Source organism: Ceratotherium simum, chromosome 17 (assembly GCF_057802395.1).
Source record: "Ceratotherium simum simum isolate JZ-2026a chromosome 17, ASM5780239v1, whole genome shotgun sequence".
Lineage (NCBI taxonomy): Eukaryota > Metazoa > Chordata > Mammalia > Perissodactyla > Rhinocerotidae > Ceratotherium > Ceratotherium simum.
Window position 1 is genome coordinate 50,410,543 of NC_141916.1, and position 22,896 is coordinate 50,433,438.

The following is a 22,896-nucleotide window of genomic DNA, read 5'->3' on the forward strand; positions in this document are numbered from 1 at the left end:
CCCACCAGTTGCATACCTTTGGACTGCTCCTGGGAGGCCATGAAGAACTGCGGCTTGTGAAGGTGGTGTTTTTTCTCTCCAGAAGTGAATTTCTGCCTTTTCTACCTCAATTAGGATTGTCATTTGTTGCAAGAGGTCCTCATATCCAGTTTTCAGTTCTCTCTCAGGGGTAATTTTTCCAAGAATAGTTGCAAATTGGCTGTGTCTGCAGGAGGAGGGGAGTTCAGAGTCTGTCTACACCACCATCTTGACTTCTCCCCACTGTAATTTACTCCTTTTAGAGGAAATACATAACTTAAAATTATTTCCCAAATTAAGTAGATGGATAGTTATGTGAATAAGTGGAAAGATAGAAGGATAGAATGATAAATAAATAAAAATACATGCTTTTTTAAAAAAATAGAAGCTCATCTCTTGTAATCAAAGTGATAAAAAATGTTGTGGCTTTGTATGGTATAACTGAAGTCATCTGGAGTAACTTGAGGAATAACACACCAGCAAATACTATAAAGATGACAATTCTTTCCAGATCAATTTATACATAAAGTAAATTGCAGAACAAAGTCCTAATAGAAATTCTATAGAGCTTGGTATTAGGGATTAGATAGGTGAAGTTCATATAGGGGAAGAAATAGCTAAGATTAGCTAATAAATTTTTATAAAACTCAATAATGATGTTAGCTTGAATAAACACTAAGCATATTATAAAACTAAATAATTAAAGTGGCTTTTCATTTATGTAAGGTGAGCTAATCAACAGTAAATTAATAACCATTATCTATTCTTTGATTATTCCCCACAAGCAAGGAATAGATAAGACTAAAATAGACCCTACCATGAGTAGAAATAACATGAAATCAATGGGGAATTGTGTATTAGTGATACATTATTCTGGCAAAGAAAATTAACAATTTTGAAATGTCTATTTATCTGTAGACCTATCAATCTATTTATCTCTAAATTTTAAAACATATCCAAAAAAAATGAACTATAGATGAGTTTTATGAAAACCCAAAAGTTAATATTTTTCATCTCTATTTGGTGAAGTATCTCTACCATAAAGGGAGAATTTGATAGATTAAAAAAAACAATGTAAAAATAAATATACTTATAATATGAAGGACATTAAAAATAATAGGATGTAATTTAATATGTCTTAAGAAGATGATATTTTTCTCAGTTTTTAATTTCTTTAAAAGACAAAGCAAGGTTGCAGAATGTGTGTTCCATTTTTGTTGTTTTCAGCAACTTTACTGCAATGTAATTTACATACAATAAAATGAATTCATTTAAAAAATGACATTTTTTGAAGGGCTTTCTTATATGGTCATCATGGAAGGGTGAGCTGATATAAAATGCTTGAAAAATAATTTTGCAAAATATATCAAGAGTCTTAAAAACATGCATAATTTGTAAGTAGAGAATTATAGTCAACATATAATATAATCATGGGAAGGGAAGTGGGACTGAGGATGAGAGTGAGGTTATTGTCTGAATCTATGTTGTGAAATGAAATATTTTCTTAATTAGACAGGTATCTCTGTCTTCCTTCACAGTCAATATGTCCCATTTTTTTTAAGATAGCCAAATAAGTTTTTATTAATAAAACAATTCAATCTTCACACAGAACTACAAGTGAAATTGAAAATCAAAGCCTAATTTTTTAACAAAGAGTATTAAATGCAAGAGATTTGGGTTTACCATCAAATTTACCAAAATTGTAATATTTCTTCCCATATACAAAATGCAAAGCCTGTAAGTCAAGGCTTTGAAGTTGATATAAGGCGCATCCATCAGAAAAGAGGCATTAAACAAACTGGTTATTTTTTAAATATCCACTTGCAAACATTTACTGAAAGTAACGATGTATACTGTATCCTGTCTTTTGCAACATTTTAGCACTTCATTTAGCCTCATTTTAAGCACTGATACATAATTCTCTAATTCTATCCTTTAAAATACATAATATTATTTCTTTTTCTTTATTTCATTCAGTTATATACATTCCTGACCATCTTATTATTTATTTTCCTTATAAAATTTATCATCAAAATACAAGACGCTTGAGGTCGCTTCAATGTCCAAGTTTGCTATTTTTTTTTCAGCTTTTGTTCAGTTGTTCTAAATGTGAATGGACTAAATTTATAAATACATATGATACTGTCACCTAGACAAGATTAGAAAAAAAAAAGTGTTGTAAATACTGCTGCTGTTACTGGTTTTTTTGAAATTTTATTTTCTCAATAATCTCTTGTGAAACTTTTCCAGACAGGAGGGAGATGAAGTCAGCTTAACCTTGTTGCTTTGAAAATATCTTTTGTTTTAAGCTTCCCTATGGAAGACAACACACAGTGGTTATGTCATCCACTGCTAAAGTCAGTATATAGTGTGTCCTAGGGACATAATTCTCATCATATTTTCTGCAATCCACTCTGCAGTACCAGCACATCTTCCCAGAACACCAGCGCTTACGAGAGCAAAGTACAGAATAAGTAGACTAAAGTTATTTTGCACATAGTTTCATCTCATTAATGCCATTTGATTTTAAAACATTGTTTCTTTCAGTCAAGGCTTAAAAAGAGACATGATCATGTTTAATCACTGAAAGAAAAAAAAGCAAATTAGTTAACAAAGAATATTACGCTATACAAATAGGAACATGAGAAAATAATCCAGAAGACAAGGAATCACTTAAAGTAGACTCAAGACAGAAAGCTTTTGGGTATTTCATTGCATAGTTTATAGATAGTGCATGCTGCTTTCCTTAACATCTTTAGATCCTAGATGTTAGCCTCTAAGAGTGAAGATGTTTTCAGGAAGATAAAGAAAAGACCAAGAGTACCACAGATTATTCTATTTCTTCTCCTATCCCTTGACACTAAGCAGTTTAAATAGTTGAACCTTGTTCCTTTTCTTTGGGTATAAATTGTTTTACTAAAAGTTTAAAAATAAAAAAAGCTATCACTCTATTCCTTCCTCTTGTCACAATTCAGTAGTGAGATGAAGGGAAAAGTTGTTGGGAACACCCAAGCACTGAATATCAAATGTTGAGAATTATCCATAATAGGATACTGTAGGCAGAGTACAACCAAGTCCTTCAGCAGATAATCATTCATGCTATGAATTTAACTGCCTGTAACATTACGCCAAGATATTATTAGCTTTGTGGGCTGACATTTAACATCAGCACAACACTATCTTGTCACACTTTCAATTTGAAAAATCCTATATATCAGTGAAACTTTTCTCTTGATGACAGAATATTTCCTTGAACTTCAGTTGTGGTTTTAGAAAAGATATAGGGCCTTCGGCTAAGAAATACCTTGGCATCTTATGCTGTTTGCAATGGCTTAAGGCTGGGTGGTTCAGATATATGCAGTGGAATTATACTGAGCTCACTCATCATCTTCTATGTCTTGAGATTCTGGTGTTTTGATGGTGGACCTTTGATCTTTGGCTTTTGGTGGCACTGAATCTATAAATATGATATTGTTATAAAAGTTATGCATAGTGCTGAGATTAAAATGTGGTTCTCAGGTTTGGAAAAGATCAATCAATCTCTCTAAGCAGTCCATTTTGATCTGGAGCTGTCTACTATAACTTCTCAACTGTTGCATTTCTCTAAGTTTAGGTACTTGGGATACGAAATTTGATCTTTTCAAGTGCCTCTGAGTTATATTATTCTTCATTTCATTGACCTCAGATTTTAGTTTATCCAGCTTTCTCTCTTGAATCTCAAGTTCTCTTTCAAGTTTTTCCATTCTGATCTTCTGGTGTTCCAATAAAGCTTGTGGTAGGCAGCAGCATCAGATGCCATACTCAACTTTCATGCTTCACTTATTCTAGCCACATGTGCTAACATGGGGTCCATCAGGCGCTGGATACTGTTCCTATATAATTACCAGGATAGTTTGCCTTATTTGTAAGTTGAAAAGTAGGAATATCATTCCTGGTGAAATTGCAGGAGGTTTATTTGGAGAAACTGTAATTTTGAAAGTATATTTTGTATTAGATTGAATGACCAGCACTGGAGGAGAAATTGCAGATAGTGCCTATGGCTCTGCTTTTGAGAGGATGGTGATGAAGAAAAGTAGGACTATGCTCACTTGTCCAGATATATTACCTGAAGGCAGCAGATGCTCCAGAGTTTGTGGATGTAAAGAATGTGGGCTGATTCCCCATGACCTATTCATCTCCTGTGGTGGCATTAGCTAAAATATAGATCTTAGATTGACTACTGGATATCACCATATCATTATTTAGGGGGCTGGCAGCTGTGTAAACAGTGAGCTAATTTCTATTTAAAGTCTAGCTATTGACCAAAAAGAAACTTCTGGAGGCTTAAGGTCTACAGTAATGCAATTTTGAAGAATTGTTTCTTTGTGGTAATTCAAGTTTGATTTCAATGTGCTATTTTTAAGGTTCTGTTGAAATATTCTGAATGTTATACTGCTTATTGCCAGAAGACTGTGAGCTATTGAATGAATTGCTGGTGATTATGGAATAGTAAGTGAATTGATGGGCATGTAGATGTGAGATGTCTTGTGGCCTTGCTAATTTGGCTCTTAGGTTGAGCTATGTGATAAAGGATTAGGTCTAGAATAACAGGACCAGTTTGTAAAGGTTGATAGAATTGTCTCAGGTTCAACTTCCATTGATTCTATTCCCTTCTCTTCCATGTGGTGAACGTTCTGTGACTGCAAATCCAGGTTGAGTGAAATCATGTGATTCCACTGACCAGAAATTCCAGAATCATTTGTTAAAAAAGTCCATTCACAATAAACATACTTTGTATTCTCCTGAGAGAACACTGCACAGCAGATATCCAAGTTATTATGATTCTGGAGCATGCACCTGGATACAACAACTTCAGGTTAACAGAATTGTCAGGGTACATGGGATTACATTGAGATACCCAGTCAGAATGCTGGTCAACTATAAGCTGTTATGTAAGACCTAATAGAAATAGAATTTCTCTGTAGACTGTTAAATCACAAGTCATGTAAAAATCTGAAAATCAATTTGATGGCTTCTTTAGGACATTTGTATGCTGCTTGATCAGGACTATTTGTTTGTTTGTAAGGTACTTATCCATCTATTTTTTCAAGGTAACTTTTTTTTTTTGAGGAAGAGTGGCCCTGAGCCAACATCTATTGCCAATCTTCCTCTTTTTCTTTTTTTTTCTCCCCAAAGCCCCAGCACCTAGTTGTATATCCTAGTTGTAGGTCCTTCTAGTTCCTCTATGTGGGACGCTGCCTCAGCATCGCTTGATGAGCAGTGAGTAGGTCTGCACCCAGGATCTGTGCCCAAGATCAGAACTGGCAAACCCTGGGCTGCCAAAGCGAAATGCACGAACTTAACCGCTGTGCCACCAGATCGGCCCCTGATCAGGACTATTTGTATGGGAGGCAGTTCTAGGCCTTAGAGGAAATAGTACTCATCTCATCAGTCCAAGCATTTTTCTTTCCTATCCCTGCCGCATACAGCAACACATTCAGATTTCAACCACAGAGGGGGCACCTCAGCACTGGGTTCCACCCTGCTTAGTCTCTGTTGATGAACTGAGGAAGAGGGGATGCAGCTGTTGTTACAGTTCAAAACACAGCTGGGTACCATCACCACTCCCCAACTCCTAATCCTGAACTCCAGCTTATGCGGTTCCTCCACTCTCTGCAACCAATCGTCATCTCTTCCCCTTCCTCCCACCCCTGTCCTAACCCCACTCCCAGTCCCAGCTCTTGCTCTCTTTTGCCGTGGTTATTCCCCATTATTTTTTACAGTAGTATTTCATATAATTTTGGTTCCATTTCTGAGACAACTGGAAATAAAAAATAGCAAACTTATTGTTTAAAAACTGAACTGGTATTGTCCGTGGTGGGAAAGACTCTTGGGGAACCTTTCTAGGAAGAAATTGATTATATTTCTATTAGACTTCGTCATATGTTTTATATATATATCGTATATAATATATTATATACATTATATATAATATATATATAGGATATGAATTTTTTCATATTTCAAGAAATAAAAGGTTTTCTTTTTTTCCCCATAAACATGATCATATGTATCTCACTAACCCAGAATGAACTATCTTGTTAAATAAATGGCTTATTCTTAAAAATATAAATATTGGAATTCTTTCAATGTCATTGCATATGTATTATCCTTATTGTTTGAAATGACTGTAATATTCTCTGGTACACAATATATAAGAAACATTCCCTTTTGAAAAGACATTCACTCACGATACATGAAAATTTTTTTATAGACTTGACTCCCCAGAACCATTACCTTATTATTTAGTATGAGAAATTTATGTACAAAACAAATCTGTAATTTTTATACTTCAATCTTTCTAATAACCCCTAAGGAATACATTTGCCAATCTTATTGTGTCTCTTTTCTGATATAGCAACTCATTAACTTTTGCCAATATCGTGGCCAAAATTAGTGATCTTTGGTTTATTTAAATTGTATTTCCCTTATTATCTGTGAGAATTTAGCATCTTTTCACATTTTTAATTGATTTGTTGGGTTTCTTGTGTGTGTGTATTAAATTTTTATTTACACTTTTTGCCTATTTGTGAAAGTTGGCTGTCTTTTTCTTATTGATCTGTGGGTATTCTTAATATATGTGTACTATACATCACTGTGTTACATAAATTATAAATATTTTGTTTTCCTTTTGTCTGACCAAATATGTTATTTTTAAAATTTGTCTTTTTTTTGTATTTTTCTTGGCCTTTCTCTAAGATTAAAAATACATTTTCATGTTTTCTTCTCTTATATATGTTACTTATGTTTAGCATTTTATTAACCTATAAGTTTTTAGACATAGGGAGCTAAGTTTATTTTTCCAAAAGTATATCCAGTTAGTTATTTAAACACAATTTATTGAATGTTCTATGATTTATTGTCTGATTCACTCATTTAAGTTGCATTTTTGGGTGTCTACTATATGTCAAAACATAAAATGATAAGCAATAATGGATATAGAGTCTATCCTCATGGAACTTAGAATTTTTGGAGAAAATATCTATCAGTCAAATAACTACAGAAGTTATTTTAAAATTACAATTTTAATTATTGACTACAAGGAAAGGTAAATTATGAACACAGTGGTATGAGAAATTGACTTAGCTTAGGAATTTCATGAAGATTTCCTAGGCGAGTACAGATTAAAATAGGTATTAAAAAATTGAATTCCTATAGTTACTTAGGTAAAGAAAAGGGGGAGAGAGTGTTTCAGGCAAAGACCCAGTGATGTTAGTAAGAATGGCTCATTCCATTAAAGAAGAATGGTGTAGCAAGAGCAGAGAGATAGAAGCAAGTATGGTGTCATATAAAACTGCAAAGACAGAGCCAGAGCAGAGGCAGACAATTTGAGAATATTTTATTACTTAAAATACGACAGTCCTTGTAATTGACATAGACGTGCACAGAACGAGATAAGCAGAACTCTGCTTTTAACAAGTTGAAAAATGGTCACCTTTACTAAATAGGAACAAATTTAGGAAGAGAATGTTTACTACGTTTTTGTTTCAGAGCTGTTGTTGAGTATTACTTGTCAATATTTGGGACACTGGGCCGGCCCCGTGGCTTAGCGGTTAAGTGCGCGCGCTCCGCTGCTGGCGGCCCGGGTTCGGATCCCGGGATCGCACCGACGCACCGCTTCTCCGGCCACGCTGAGGCCGTGTCCCACATACAGCAACTAGAAGGATGTGCAGCTATGACAGACAACTATCTACTGGGGCGTTGGGGGAAAAATAAATAAATAAAATCTTTAAAAAAAAAAAAAATATTTGGGACACTAAGAGGAGATGTTAATTGACAAAGAAATAAATGAGCTGAAATGAAACCTAAAGGAGAAATTTTTTCAACACATATATATGTATACACTTGCTTATAGGTAGCAATTGAAACAATGAGTGTGGATGAAGAGACCAAGAAAATATAGCATAAGGAAAGAAATGTTTAAGAAGAAGAAAGTGATGAATGGTGTTGAATGCTATTAAGAGCTCAACTAAAAGAGAAATAAAAGGATCCATCTAGTGAAGCAGAGATCACTTAAGACCAAAAAGAGGGCCAATGCAATGGAGTCATCGAGACAGAAGCCAGGTTGTAATGGCTTGAGTAGTGAGAGTAAAATATAAGAAATAGAGATGAAATGCAGACAGCACTTGGAGAACTTCTGCTTTTTTGAGTGATAGAGAGTGAGGGTAGTAAGTACATTGGGATTTGAGGTCTAATAAGGTTAAAAATTGTATGTAATTTTAAGCTGGTGGGAAGGATATTACTAAGAAAATATTGAATATTCAAAAGGAAACAAGAGTAATGAATAGTGTATGATTCTTGGGTGACAGGTGTGGGTGGATCCAAATTGACCTTATTGAAGAGGAAGATAAGATGCATGTACATATTGGGAGACAGGTGAGAGATTTTCAGTCTGATAATCTGGTGGCTTTTATTTATCTGTGATGTAGATCATTTTCTGAGAATAAGAAGGGATGTGGAAGAGTCAGAGATTTGTTAAGAATGGCCAATGTGCGATAAAATTAATTTTAGAGAATGTGAAAGAGGGGTGACCTGAAAAAAGTAACAGGACTCCTAGCAACATTAAAGCAATTTCACGTTGGTGACAGGGAATTTGTATTGCAATAAATTTCAAGCACTTGGCTTCTCAGGCATTGACATAAACAAGTAATTAATTTCATATACAGGATAATAATTTTGTTGAACAAATGGGATCCCAATGAAGTTCAAGGGAGTTAGTCTGTTGGCAGAAGTGAAACATATTATGGAATCAAGTGGACATGGAGGAAAGTGAAGGAAGAAGAAGACTGGTAGATTACAACAGAGTAGAGTTGGAGGAGGACTGGAGATGCTAATGAGGTAAAGCGTTTCATGTTGGAAAGAGATGAGCAAGCAAGCTAGAAGGGTAAGGGTGTCTGTGAGGGGTGGGAGGCTTTAATAAGACATTTTTGAGATGCAACATTTAAAGGTATGACAAAGACCAAAGTGTTCCCATGGGAGCAGCTGGCTGAGGCAGAGTGGAGAAATCAGTCAGAGATGGGGAGGCAAAGAGACTGAGTGGCCAGGATAGGAGGATCATGCATGTGGACATTGATGGATCGGAAGGTTGTGATTCATCATCACTGGTGAATAAAGAGGAGGCCTGGGAGGACATGGGCAACAATGAGAAGAGGGAAAATGAACTTTAATGAGACTCATAAATAAACGGGAGAGGCTTAAGGAGAATGATATCAGTACTATGGTTCTGAGTCAAGAGGTACAAACTAACAAGAGACACAAATTTGGAAATTTATAGTAAGATAATTTCTTTTATACCCACAAGCTGATGACCATTGAAGTCTTTCAAATTATGTAGTTATTTATTATAACATACTAGACTGTATTATACTATATTATATGCTATAATATACAAAAGGTAAACACCATGCTATGGGTTGCGATATCAACTATCACTAAGAATTATTTATTAAAATTTAACCAGTAAAACCAAAAATATAATTTCTATTCTGACAAATCTACATACTTTTCTATGTATCCTGTGATACTCTTGTTCCATGTAACCTCTAATATGATATGCAATTTGGTTTATTTTTCTTTTCCTATAAGGCCTCAGACTTGACATGCGGATATTCTCATTAAGCAGTCTTTAAATTTAGTATTTTTCTCAAACATTTTAAATTGAAAGGTCTATAATTTATGAAGTAGCTTTCAAAGTACCAAGACCATGGCGTGCTAAAGCAACATTTTCACTCCCTGATAGGTCTTTTGTGGGGGAGGCAAACTACAAACCAGCAGTTACATGAGAACTTCCTTTGCAGTTTTTCACACACACTTTGATTAAAAAAGTATCATAAGTCACTATTTGGTTACTTTTAACCTAAAATCTTGCCTGGGGTTCTTACACCAGATTATCTACTGTATAATTTTATTAATTCCAGCCTACAACAATTTTACATTGTATCATACCTATGATTATCCTACAAAATTTATTTTCAAATTTATTCTTCAAGTTGGTGAGTACGAGTGCTTTGCTTATTTTCTTCTCTTGAAAATTTAAAAATATATGTCATTTTTATATTAATTTCAACTATCAACTCAAAATGTATTAAATAATAGTCAGCTATCCTTTTTATTTTGTTTCTTTCCTCGAAATTACCTTATTGTTTTTTTCCAACTGTCTAGCCTCTTTTCTCAAATTAATTTATTGAATAAGCCATCATTTTTTCATTATTTTGAAATGTTGGACCAGTAGGTGCATTCATTATTTGGTTTTGATACATATAGACAAATTATCTTCTAGAAAGGGAAGATTTAGATTAACCAGAAGCCCGTGTAAATGAATACCTGCTTTCCTGCACATTGTCCAACTATGTGTGATTATATTTTGTTTATAAATATATACTGATTTTATAAGTGAAAATGTACATCGTTAATATGTTAGTTTGTATTTCTTACAATGTTCGTGATGAAATGAAAGTCTTAATGTGCTTATTGCTGAAAATTTTTACATTATCAACAAAAATGCTGTTTTTAACTCAGCCTAACTCTTTTCCTTGCCTGTGTGTGACTAGAAACTTACAATTATTTACCTGCACTTTCTTTTAATTCTGTGCTAGTTTTATTGTTTCATGTTTTACATTTAAAATTTTGGTTTATCTAAAATTTGTTTTAGTAAACTCCGTGAAATTAGTGATCTAAATCTATCTGGTGCTCCAATTTTCAACCAATTTTTCTTCTGATTCTATCACTTTTAAACTTTTCTTAGACGACGTTTATTCCATTGTCTATTCTCAACAATAGCTATTTTACTTCCTCCTCTGTTACAAAAGGTAGTTTAATTGTCTCAAATAGTTAAACAGCAGTATCCTTTCAATCCCAATATACCCTTAAGTTAACTACCTTATCAGCTGATGGATATATATGAATTGGTGAAAACTTCCAGAAAACAATTTGAGGAAGTGTAAAAATATTCTTCATTTAAAAAAAAATTATCTCAGTTCTTTTGTTTTTTTAAAATTTTTGGGGAGTTCACTCTTAGGAAATAATCATGGATATAGAAAAGGTCCTATGTATAAAATTACTTGTTATTTAATTTTTTAAATACTCAAAATTTCACCTTCATTTAAGTAGCTTTAACATGTGTTCTTTAATTGTTAATAAAATAGAAAGTAATGTAAACCTGCCAAAACTCTACCTACAAGTAACCACTACAAACATAACACATTATAAATCTATTATTTTGCTTTACATATCAAGAATGTCTGTCATATTAAACAATTTGTGGTGTTTTAGGGTATAGATGTGTTGTAACTTATTCAACAACTCCCTTAATTGTGAATACTTCATTTGCTAACTTTTTTGTTTGTTTTTCCAACTTAACTCTTAGGAAATAAAAACAAAATACCTGTGCTGCATAACTTTGAATATTTAAAAAATATTTTGTAAGACAAATTGTTTTAAATGGAATTTGCTGGTGAAAATCCTGCAAATTTTAGCTTTTAATAAATATTGATGAATAACTTTCTGTTTACAATCATTTGCCAACTCCAAAAGTATCAGTTTAAATTATTTAGTGTTCTCATGGGTCAAAATTGTTCTATTCTTTTAACTTTAATTTCTTTATATAATAATGAGATTGAAGATTTAATAAATTGGATTTTGTAAATTACTTTCTTATTTACTTTATTCATTTTTGGTGGTTCATTCGCAATGTCTCATTAACTTAGATGGTCTGTATATGTGTGCCTCTCTGTGTGAGTGTGTGTATATAAGTAAATATGGTCTGAGTAGGTAGAAAAAGGACGGCAGGCTGGCAGATTACACATGTAGAATATACCTAGTTCCTAAGAAAGATGAGTTTTCTCTTTATTAATAACAGAATCCACTAAATAGTAAATTATTTCAGTGATATAATAGACTTTATATCAACCTCATTTGAAATAAAGAGCATTAATATCAAATATAAATATTCAATTCTTCATTAATGCAGGTGTGTTTTAAACATTGCCCACATATTATTGACATTATACATTATACAGAGAATACTGAGAAGGAAAAATATATATACTTATCCACTCCTTTCAAAAACTGATTCGAGAGGAAATGAAATATATAACCTTATTAAAGGAGGGTAAAATTACTCTTCTGAACAAGGAACACTGCAAAGCTGAGAGAGAGATTCAAACTCACATTTCTTTCCCTTTTTACTTCTTTAGTATTATATCTAAATGTTTGCTTGTACATCAGAATGAATGCATTATTCACTGCCTGATCTGAGACAATGATCACTTAACTCTTTTCCTCACATTTCTATTGCATAGAAATTCAAAAGAAACGCAGCAAGCTATCAAGATTGAGCTGAAGCAGTCAGAAAAAAATGCTTAAAAATAAGCAAAACGAAGATATTGGAAAGCAGCATGAGGTAACCTACACAGAACTGAATTTTTCCAAATCTCCACCGAAGCAAAGAGTACCCAAGACAGGCCAGAGCAATGTCATATCAAGTGAACAGCAAGTAACATATATGGAACTGAAATTTCCCTCTTCTCATCTTCAGCACAAAAAACGGTTTGATAGGAAAAAAAGAAAAGGTACAGTGTTACACATATTTTGTTATTAGCTAGGCCTCGATTCTTGGGTTTAGAAGATTACTTCTCTCAAAACCTTTGTAAAATTGCCACATTACACTAATTTTCTATATTCAGCACTCTCCTTAACTATTTTAGGATATTACCATGCAATAGTTTGTCTCTTAAATAGTCCTTCAATATGTTTGTTTCCTTCACAATATCGTTGATCCAAATTCCAACAGAATTGCATTACTTGGGAGAACTATGGAGAATGAATAAATTCTACTGCTTCTTTTCCATGTTATTTTTAAATTATTTAAAAAATAAATCTTGATGTTAGCCTTCAATTCGGTTCAGTCTTATTCAGTCCAACAAATATTTTTGGGACTTTTCCTATGTGCCTGCTCTGGAGCTAAGAGACCTATAAAAATGTAGGAGCAATAGTCACTTATATTCAAAAAACTTAAAGAATTGTTAGAACAAAGACAGATTATAAAAAAGTCTACAAATATTTTGGAGATAAAACCTAGAAGACTTCATGATTAACTGGATATTGGAGGTAAAGGTGAGAAATGAGTATAATATTGTATAAATTTCCTAGCTTAAGTGATTAGGAAGTTAGTCTTCTTACCCACTGTTAAGAAAAATAATGATTAATTCAATAAAAGTCAGATCAAATATGGCATTTGAATTTTCTTTTCATAGTTCAGAGGAAAATGTCCATAATGAAATAGGATTTTAGAGGCTAGATCTCCAAGGAGAGGTTATAAAAGGTTCTGAAAGACTTAATGAATAGCTAAGATTGCAGATAGAGATGATGTGGGTAAAAAGTCTATCAGAGAAAAGCAGCATGTAAGACTTGAGCAGAGGAAGATCCAAGGAAGGTACATATGAATACATGACCAAAGAGAAGGAGAAAATACATCAAACTAAGAATAGCGGTCTAGTAAACTGCATGTGGGAAATCATTTCCTTGGATTTAGCAATGGAAGTTTTTGCTGATTAAAGAGAAAGGCATATAAGGTACAACTAAGAGTCAAGGAGTTGAAAGCATTTAGTTTGGGAATAAAATGAGTCCAGAAAGCATTTTCACAATTTTGGCTGAAAAAAAAAAAAACAACATAAGAGTAATGGCAATAAAAAGTGGAAGTCCTGAACCAAGACAAGGGATTATATTAAATTTTGAGAGATTTGACCCCACATCAAATCTGGCAAAGTTTATAGAAAGAGATGATGAAGATACTGGCAAGAAAGAGAAATCTCTTAGAGAATAAATGTTCTAGAGGAGACTGGGTGTCAAGGACTAAAGAGGTTATATGAAAGGTTTAGAGTTGGACAAATTTCTCACCTTCTGAAATGAAAAGAAGGTAATGACAATAAGGTATAAATATATGAATAGTAATGTGTATATATATGTAGGTTTGGGGGTGAGCAAGTTAAGGGAAATCATCCTTCAAGAAATAATTAGTTCTTATTTTCCTCCAACTTTCAGTGCAATACCACTTTTTTATAGCAGCGTTTCCTAGCCTCATATGTCTAGGTTAAAACTTGGTAAATATTCCCATATTTCTTTGGTAAAATTTACGACAATTATTTCTTATCTCAACAAAGAGAAAAACGTATTTTGTTATTCCCTCTTGACTAATAAATCGATTGATTGACTAATAAATGAATATTATTGTTCACATGGATTTTAGAATTCAATGTTTTTATTTGCATGCATATTTTTATTTGCATGACAATTTTTTTCTAAATGTATTTAATTTCCAAGTCTACTAGCAGACAGAGTACATTTTAGGATTGCACAGAATTAATTTGTAGAACACTAGGCAAAGAATGCTCAAAGATGCTGGTGAGGGTGGTTGAGGTGTCATACCTTGGGCCTCAAGTGAGATGGGAGAGAAAGAGCTATAGTCAAGAAAGAGCTATAGTCAGGAAGGAAATTTGGGTATCAAAGAACTGGTGTTCTCATTGTGGCTAAGAAATAATTTTATTCAGGTTGAACACATTAAAAATTAGAAAACAGTTGCCCTCTGAGAGGGAAACATAATGGTTTTGAATTTCATATTTGAAGACGTCTAGGAAATGATAAAACTTAATCATTGTTTCTGTTTTCTTTATTGTTAGACCACCAATCTATGGCATGGCAAGTGACAACTGGGAGTTTAGGGGTCTTGTGTATAATCTTGATGACAACAGTGGGTGTCTTGCTTGCAAACTGTAAGTAATTAAGAAAATATTTTGTTCTTATCACAAAAAGTACATCAGCAATATATTTCATTAATTTGCTATCAAGACTGAATTTTTACATTGTCTTAATAATTTTATTAACATTACTAATTACTACTATTATTTTTGTCATAGTATTTTCTAGCAGAGAAGAGGAAAACCAAAAAATATCACTTGTTCCTACTCTATCTTTTAAAAATGGTGGTAAGTATTAACTCTTTTCAGTCCAGAACAAAGATTCTGATTATTGGGGCTAAAGGTTATATTTTTCTGAAAACCACAAACCTTTAATGAATCATGATAAACAAATGCAGTTTTATCTATGCCCAATCCCTTATGAGGGAAATATTCCTATTGGGTAAAATAAGAAAGATGACATGGTAGAATGTGAAAAGATCCTAAGTGTTATATATATATGAAGTAATTGTTTGTGATTTTATTATTATTAGGAGAAAAATGGGATTTAAAATATATTAAATGCCAAATATTAGCCATTCATCTTGCTGGTGTTTTTTTTATTTCCATTCACCTCATTTGGAAATAAAAGTCAATCAAATGGGAAATAACTGGAGAAATGAAAATTAAAACTCCAATGAGTTATTATTACACATACTCTAAAATGGGTAAAATTTGGAAAGACTGACAGAAACAAGTGTTGGTAAGTATTTGGAGCCACTGTACTGGCACACATTGCCAGCAATTCCATTCTTAGACATTTAAACAAGAGAAATGAAAACATATGTCCACAAAAGACATGTGTACAAATGTTTGTAGACACTTTATTTATAATAACTTAAAATTGTAAGCAATCCAAATATCAATCACCCTGTGAATGGATTGACAAATTGTGGTTTAGTCATATAATAATCTAGTCAGCAGTGAAAAGCAATGAAATACTTACACATACAGCATGGATAAAACTCAAAAACATGCTGAGTGAGTCCAGTTGCAAAAGAGTTCATATTAAAGGATTATGTTTATATGAGTTGCTAAAAATGTAAAAGTCTACAGTGATGTAAATCAGATCCATGGTTGCTTGAGTGAGGTGGGAGGGTGGAGGCGTTAGTTAGGAAGGAACATGAGTGAACTTTTGGCGTGATGAAAATAATCTAGATCTTAATTGGGGAGGTAGTTACAGAGGCATATTCATTGGTCAAAATTCATCAGATTGGGGGGCCAGCCCCAGGGCGTAGTGGTTAAGTGCTTGCGTTATGCCGCGGCGGCCTGGGGTTTGGATCCTGGGCGCAGCACCCACGCATGGCTTGTCAAGCCCTACTGTGGCGGCGTGCCATATAAAGTGCAGGAAGACGGGCACAGGTGTTAGCCCAGGGCCGGTCTTCCTCAGCAAAAAGAGGAGGATTGGTGACAGATGTTAGCTCAGGGCTGATCTTGCTCACAAAAAATAAAAATAAATAAATAAATAAATTCATCAAATTGTATACTTCAAAACAGTGATTTTATTGTGTGTATATTATATCTTAACAAAGTTGATTTAAAAATAGCACAGGAAGACATAATTAAGAACAGTGATTTCTTGGCTGCCTATCCTCCTCCCTTAGTTCTGTTCCTCACAGGCAAATGCTCTCAACCCTTCAAGTTCTTTCTTTACTACCACCATGTTTCAAAATAATATGCTTACACTGCTATTACTTGAGTTATTCATTTTAGATAGTATAAATCACTTTCTTATCATATCAATAAGAAAACAATGGCCATAGCTTTCCATTCTTCTTTCCCATTTTTTCCTTAACACACTGTCACGATCACATGATGACCTCTCTCCTAAAGCCCTTTAGTCTCCATTCCAAATCTGGGTTAACTGCACTCTAGGTAAACTGCTCAATTACCTGGGGTTTCTTTTGCCATTTTTTCTGTTATGGATCCTACATGGATTCCATATTTTCATTTGTTATAGGTTTTGTGTGCCATTATTTGTTTCTTTCTGAACTTAATGACCTCCTAGAATTAATTCATGGGACATATCTTTTTTTTTTTTTTTTTTTTTTTGGTGAGGAAGATCAACCCTGAACTAACATCCAATGCCAGTCCTCTTTTTTTTTTTGCTGAGGAAGATTGGCTGGGGGCTAACATCCATGCCCATCTTCTTCTACTTTATATGGGATGCCACCACAGTATGGTTTGACTCGCAGTGCATTGTTGCATGCCCAGGATCTGAACCTGTGAACCCCGGGCCACTGAAGCTGAGCACACGCACTTAACCACTATGCCACCAGGCCGGCCCCTGGGGCATATCTTTTTGAGTCTTTGAATTATCTTTAAGAAGTTTTCTATTTTGCTCTCTTGTTGAAAAATACTTTTTATAAGATATTGTTGGTTGAAAAAATGTGTTTTATGAGACATCATTCCATGATTTCTTCTTCAATGTGACTATTGACAAGTGTAATACTATTTTATTTGACATCGTTTGTGACATTTTTACAATTGTTTTAAATTTTTTTACCTTATTTCCTATTTTATTCCTATCTTCTGAAATTTCTCAATCATATGCTTTTGTGTGAAAGTTATTTATTATTTCTATTTTTTATATTAATTGTACATCCATTGGATTCTTTCAGTCTGGAATCTTGTCTACTTCAAATTGAATTATTATTTTGATTTTCTGTTGGATTATTAATTTGAATTTTTATTATTTCTTTGTTAGTCTTTTCCATTCTATTTCCTTTTTTAGCATTTTTTCCTTTTTTTATCCTGAGACTCTCTTTATCCTGCTTTCTACATTTCTGTTTTTCTTCTATTCTGCTTTGTTTCTGACATTAGCTTGTACCTATCCCATATTTTAATTATCTTATTTTTGATTTCCAAGAGATCTTTTTTGTTCTGTCATTTTCTTTTACAGGAAATTATTCTTCATTGAAGGAATCTGAATTATATAATCCAGAGAATTTTACATATATTGATTTTGTTCTGGATTTTTATCTTGCTCCTCTGTTATTTCTATTTTCTCTCCATTTTTAAATTTCATGTTTTTGTTTTCCATGATAATGACTTTCATCAAATGTGTTCCAATACTGGCTATTTAGATGCATTTTGGAGTGCTGCAGTAAAAAGGCTGAGTGGGAATCTGTTTGAGTAAGAGGGCACTTTGTTGCAGGTTACTCAGAGCCAAGTGCCCATTCTGTCATGAGCATTTCCCTCTCCTCCCTCCCCCCTCAATATGTTACTTTCTGGAAATTATAATATCTAGAGAGGGATTTTATATTATTATTCCTTCTAGGGATTATAGACTTACCTGCTGTTGTTTTGGAGAAAAGATGTTGATGGTAGCACCATTCACTAATGAATCTCAGTTCTGTTGTATTTTGGCCTTGCTCTTCAGGCCCGCCCTCTAATTCTTCGATACCCCTGGTCTTGGGCCTGTTGATTTCAATTCCCCAAAGAATTAACTTCTGTTCCTGTAATAGACTAGGGGAATGGGAGGTTAAAGTGGGGTAGGAAAGTGGACAACCAATGTTTCTGAACATACTTTCAATCCATTTTCTCTGCCATCCCTAATGCTTGTCCTCCAATATTTTATCACTCCAAATCTGATCTTCGTAAGGTTTTTGAGGAGTAAATAATCTAGTTTCTCAAATGCTGGCCATTTACGTAGTCATCTTCTCACATTTGCTAAATCAATCAATACTGTACTATTTGTTTTCTCTCTTCTAGGGATTCACTGAAACCTATTGTCAGCTTTTTTCTCTGCTAATGTTTTCTCTTTCTGTATTTTTGTATTCCTCTTTCTCCTCCTCCTTGTTATTTTTCTTTTTACTTCTTATTTCTTTACTACTGCTTTTGTTGCATTTCTAACTTTAACAGTTAATAGATGTATCTCAAGCTCTATTCTTCTAAGAGAGAGGAAGTTCAAGGTTACTGTAAGGCCATAGGGAGCCAGAGTGGCTGCTCTGATTTTCACCTAAAAGATGGTGCTCACCAGCTCAGGCATCTGTGTTTGTATGTCAGTGAAGCCCAGCTTACTTTTTTCTCCTGCCTATCTTCAGGTGTCTAGATGGATAAAATTTTAAAAATTTAAAATACATTTTTATTTTTACATATACTTTTCCAATAAAACAAAGCAAATCATCAAGGGCTAAAAACAGGGAGAAAGTTTGAAACCAGAGTGGTATCCTGACCCTGAAGTTACCAGTATTTGGGGTTATATTTAATTTTAATAACTCAACAGTCTGGATTGAACAAGAGAGACAGAGGATGAGGCTTTCACTTAACTTGAGCAAGAGAGTTAAAAATTAGTTTATAACATAAAGCTTGAGGTTATCAAGAAAAATTCTCTCTGTTAGCTCAAGTTCTAATTGAATATAAAGACCTCTCTAACTTCTTAGATAGGTATCCTTAGAATTTAAACTTACATTCCCTGTGTGATGCTGGGTTGGTAGGACCCCAGGTCACCAGAGGGAAAGCACATGTAGATCATCTATCTAAGATGAGAACACTAGTTCAGGTCCAGATGTTTGCCAAATATAAAAATTAATTTAAAACACCAAATTGCACGGGAAAAAATAATAAACAGTACTTAGCTGAAATAACGCTAAAATAACAAACAACAAAACTAGATGATAATACATTCAGGTAATAGAAGTATCAGACACAGACGAAAACTAGATGTTTTTCAAATGTTTAAAGGAATTAAAAGTGGAATTAAAGACATATGAAAAACTGATATGGAAAATATGATAGATTTTTACAAAAGGGCCAAACACAAACTTAATCTTTACCTGTATGTTTTAAGAAATAAAGCCTGAGGCAAGGAATAAAGTGATAAAGTTTTATTTGAGAGAGGAAAATCCAGGTCACTGAGGGTGAGTAAAGAACAGGAACATGAAAATTGAAGTAAAAAAAATAATGTATTATGGTTCTGGTTATTTTTCACAATGAGCAGCAAAATGTCACAGCAAATCATTTAAGAAGTGTGTTTTTGTTCAGCATGCTAAAGTGTTTTGGAAAGACTGTAAAGGGAACCTATGCATTTGAATAATCTATGGGAGAGAGGTAAGAAAAAGAGAAAAAACAACTTATAGAGTGATGGTGGAGGCAAAGATATAAATGAGAGAAAATTGCAAAAGAAGAAATTTGAAGTATAATTAATATATGAAAAGATGCTCACTTTCATAGGTAATTAGGCAATGTTTTTATTATACAAGGGTATATTATTTCATATCTAAAAGATTGGTATAGATTTTTAAAAATGAAAATTTAAAATTATTAAAAAAACAAGCAGATTAAAGGAAGACATACACTGTTGGTGAAATTATGATGAGTAGATTCAACATATTCTTTCATTAAAAGTTATACTTTTTAGGGGCCAGCCCCAAGGTGTAGCCGTTAAGTGCTCGTGCTCTGCTGTTGGCGCCACTGTTCGGATCCCAGAGGTGCACTGACGCACTGCTTGTCGGGCCATGCTGTGGTGGCGTCCCATATAAAAGAGTAGAGGAAGATGGGCATCGATGTTAGCCCAGGGCCAGTCTTCCTCAGCAAAAAGAGGAGGATTGGCATGGATGTTAGCTCAGGGCTGATCTTCCTCACACAAAAAAAAAAAAATTATAATTTTTACTCTTCACTATTTACCTCACATAGATTCTTGTAGAGTATACTAGCAGACAAGTAAAAGGATATTTGTTATAAGCATTCACGTAATGTTTTAAATTGATCATAAAGTCAAGGACTGGGATATTTGTGATATACATACATCATTACATACTTAATGATAAACATATATATGTAGTGATACATATATTATTGTTATACAAATATTAACATTATTGATATTGATCTCTTTTTCTCAGCTTGTATACTTCTTGCAAAAATAATGTTGAATGAACATGATGTTGATGTTATCTCAATAAATAAAAATGCAAAATAATGTATTTTTTGCCTCGGTAAATATATATTAATATTTGAAATGTCCTTGATGGGAAGGATACAAACCAACTTCTCTCTTTACAGAGAGAGAGAGAGAGAGGAAAATACAATTGTTTTCCTTAGGACAAAAGCAACTTTAACTCTGTAGTTTTGATGACAATAAAAAGATTATAAAAATATGCAAATTGTATATATTTATTGAATAGTTGGAGAGTAAGTTTTAAAAAATTACAGAATTTTATTTTATATATTTAAAATCAACAACAATAAATATCTCCAAAATTGGAATAGTTCATTAATTGCCTTTTTTGTTCATACACTTAGATATTGTTCAGTCATTTAATGCATACATATATTTATGCATACATAATTTTAGTCACGTCAAACATGCTTATAATATTATTTGAAATGTATCTTCCTTATAGTTGCAATTTTATAACAATTTTTAAACAGAAAAATAAAAACAAATGAGCAAAATATTATTATTAGCTATAGGTTGTGTAAAATTTCTCAGAAGTGTTACAAAAAATACTTAAATTTTGCTTTCTGTTTAATATCTATCCGTATAACAAACACAAAGAACTACTAATTGTATTGATAATAGTTATTCATAGTACAGAGTATATATGTGATATGTTTATATTTTCTAGAATGTTCCTGTGATCTTTGTCCAAATCACTGGATTGGATTTGGAAATAGTTGTTATCATCTTTCCAGTGAACCCAAAACCTGGCCAGAGAGCCATGCTGCCTGTGCTGAGCTGAATTCCCATCTTCTGAAGATAGACGTCAATGAAGAGCTGGTAGGGAAGACACTTCTGCTTTTGTGTTATGCTGTAACTATATTTGTTTGGAAGCATTAGTGATTAACACCATAATTTGGGAAGCCTGAAGATTCTCAAAAGTGTATGATATTTTCTTACTTTGATTCAATTTTCTTAGGGAGAAATTAGAGAAACTCCATCATTTGAACATTTAATGTTAAAAGGAAAACACATTAAAAAATAAGATAATATCTTGAGAAAAATTCTATTACTAATAATGGATGTGTGCAAGCCCTTGGGAGACATTTTACCATTAGCCTTTGAGTCAGGAAGGAGTGGATTATAATATGCACATATTTCTGATTTCTGACTTTTTTTTTTCCCAATAGAAAATCTTATCAATCTTTGAAATGAAAGGATGGGTAGGTCTCAAAATCAATGAAACCAATGGGTCCTGGTTATGGGAAGATGGCACCAAAGTGATCCAAAGCCTGTAAGTACAATGAAAATAACTGAACTTTTCTGAGAGTATGTGGGATGTGTGTGTGTGTGTGTGTGTGTGTGTGTGTGTTACCCGTGTAGGACACAGAAAGAGCAACCAAAAAAAAAAAAAAAAAAGGAAAGAATCATGGTATTTGAGGATCAATATGTGGGAGATACTCATGAGAGAATTGCCAGCCCTTTCTAAATAATCTCATCTTTAGGACATTTACATTTTTACCTTTACTGGCCTCTTAGAAGAAATTTGTGCATAGTTTTAGTCAAGTTTATAAATCTGTAAACCTCTATCATATTCTTGTTATTTGTTATTTGACTCATAATTCTATTTAAACAACGAGGATAGGATTAGACACTGTCTAATATTTTCTATTAGGTTTAATGTTTTGTAATTAACGACCTTCGAACTTCAGAGTATTTTGTTTTGTTCATTTTGATGTTTATTTGCTGTTTTATTTTTTTTCATTTTGGTTGTTCTTCCTAATTTTAAAGTTGGCATTTAAAATTGGCATTTGCAAATACTACACCTTGCTTTTTAATTTTTTTTACACAGATTAACATTTCTGAAAGAGGAGAACCACAAATGTGCATATATGGTGAGAAAATATATTTATATGGATGACTGTTCATCTAGGAGAAGTTACATCTGTGAGTTTACTATATAGCAGCTGTTTTACTAACACATGTTGTTAGTGAATCCTAATTAATAAAACATTTACAAACTGTTTTGGTTATTTGTTGCTTTTATAAAATTTTTTATAATTTATTGCTAATTTTTTTTGAAATCAGAATATTTTAGTTAAATTTTTGAATTTTTTAATTGTATTGTGAGGAAAATTTACTACCCACAAATTCCTTGGTGGTAATTATCCTCCCCATCACAGCTCATATTATTATTAATTCATTAAACAAAGTTAGCAAACA

The 22,896-nt window shown here is 33.1% G+C and overlaps 1 protein-coding gene and 1 pseudogene across 1 annotated transcript; one reads left to right on the forward strand and one right to left on the reverse strand.

The window, feature by feature from the left end:
- Positions 1-3,225: 3,225 nt before the first annotated feature.
- On the reverse strand, positions 3,226-4,850 carry LOC101390465 (TGF-beta-activated kinase 1 and MAP3K7-binding protein 2 pseudogene; annotated as a pseudogene).
- A 5,069-nt stretch (positions 4,851-9,919) lies between these two features.
- Positions 9,920-22,637, forward strand: LOC147914810 (killer cell lectin-like receptor subfamily I member 1). Its single transcript, XM_087441983.1, has 7 exons — positions 9,920-10,049; positions 12,357-12,626; positions 14,733-14,825; positions 14,970-15,038; positions 21,362-21,513; positions 21,864-21,967; positions 22,526-22,637. Exons 2-7 carry the CDS (start codon positions 12,413-12,415, stop codon positions 22,635-22,637), a joined length of 744 nt encoding a protein of 247 aa, XP_087298109.1. The 5' UTR covers positions 9,920-10,049; positions 12,357-12,412.
- Positions 22,638-22,896: the final 259 nt, after the last annotated feature.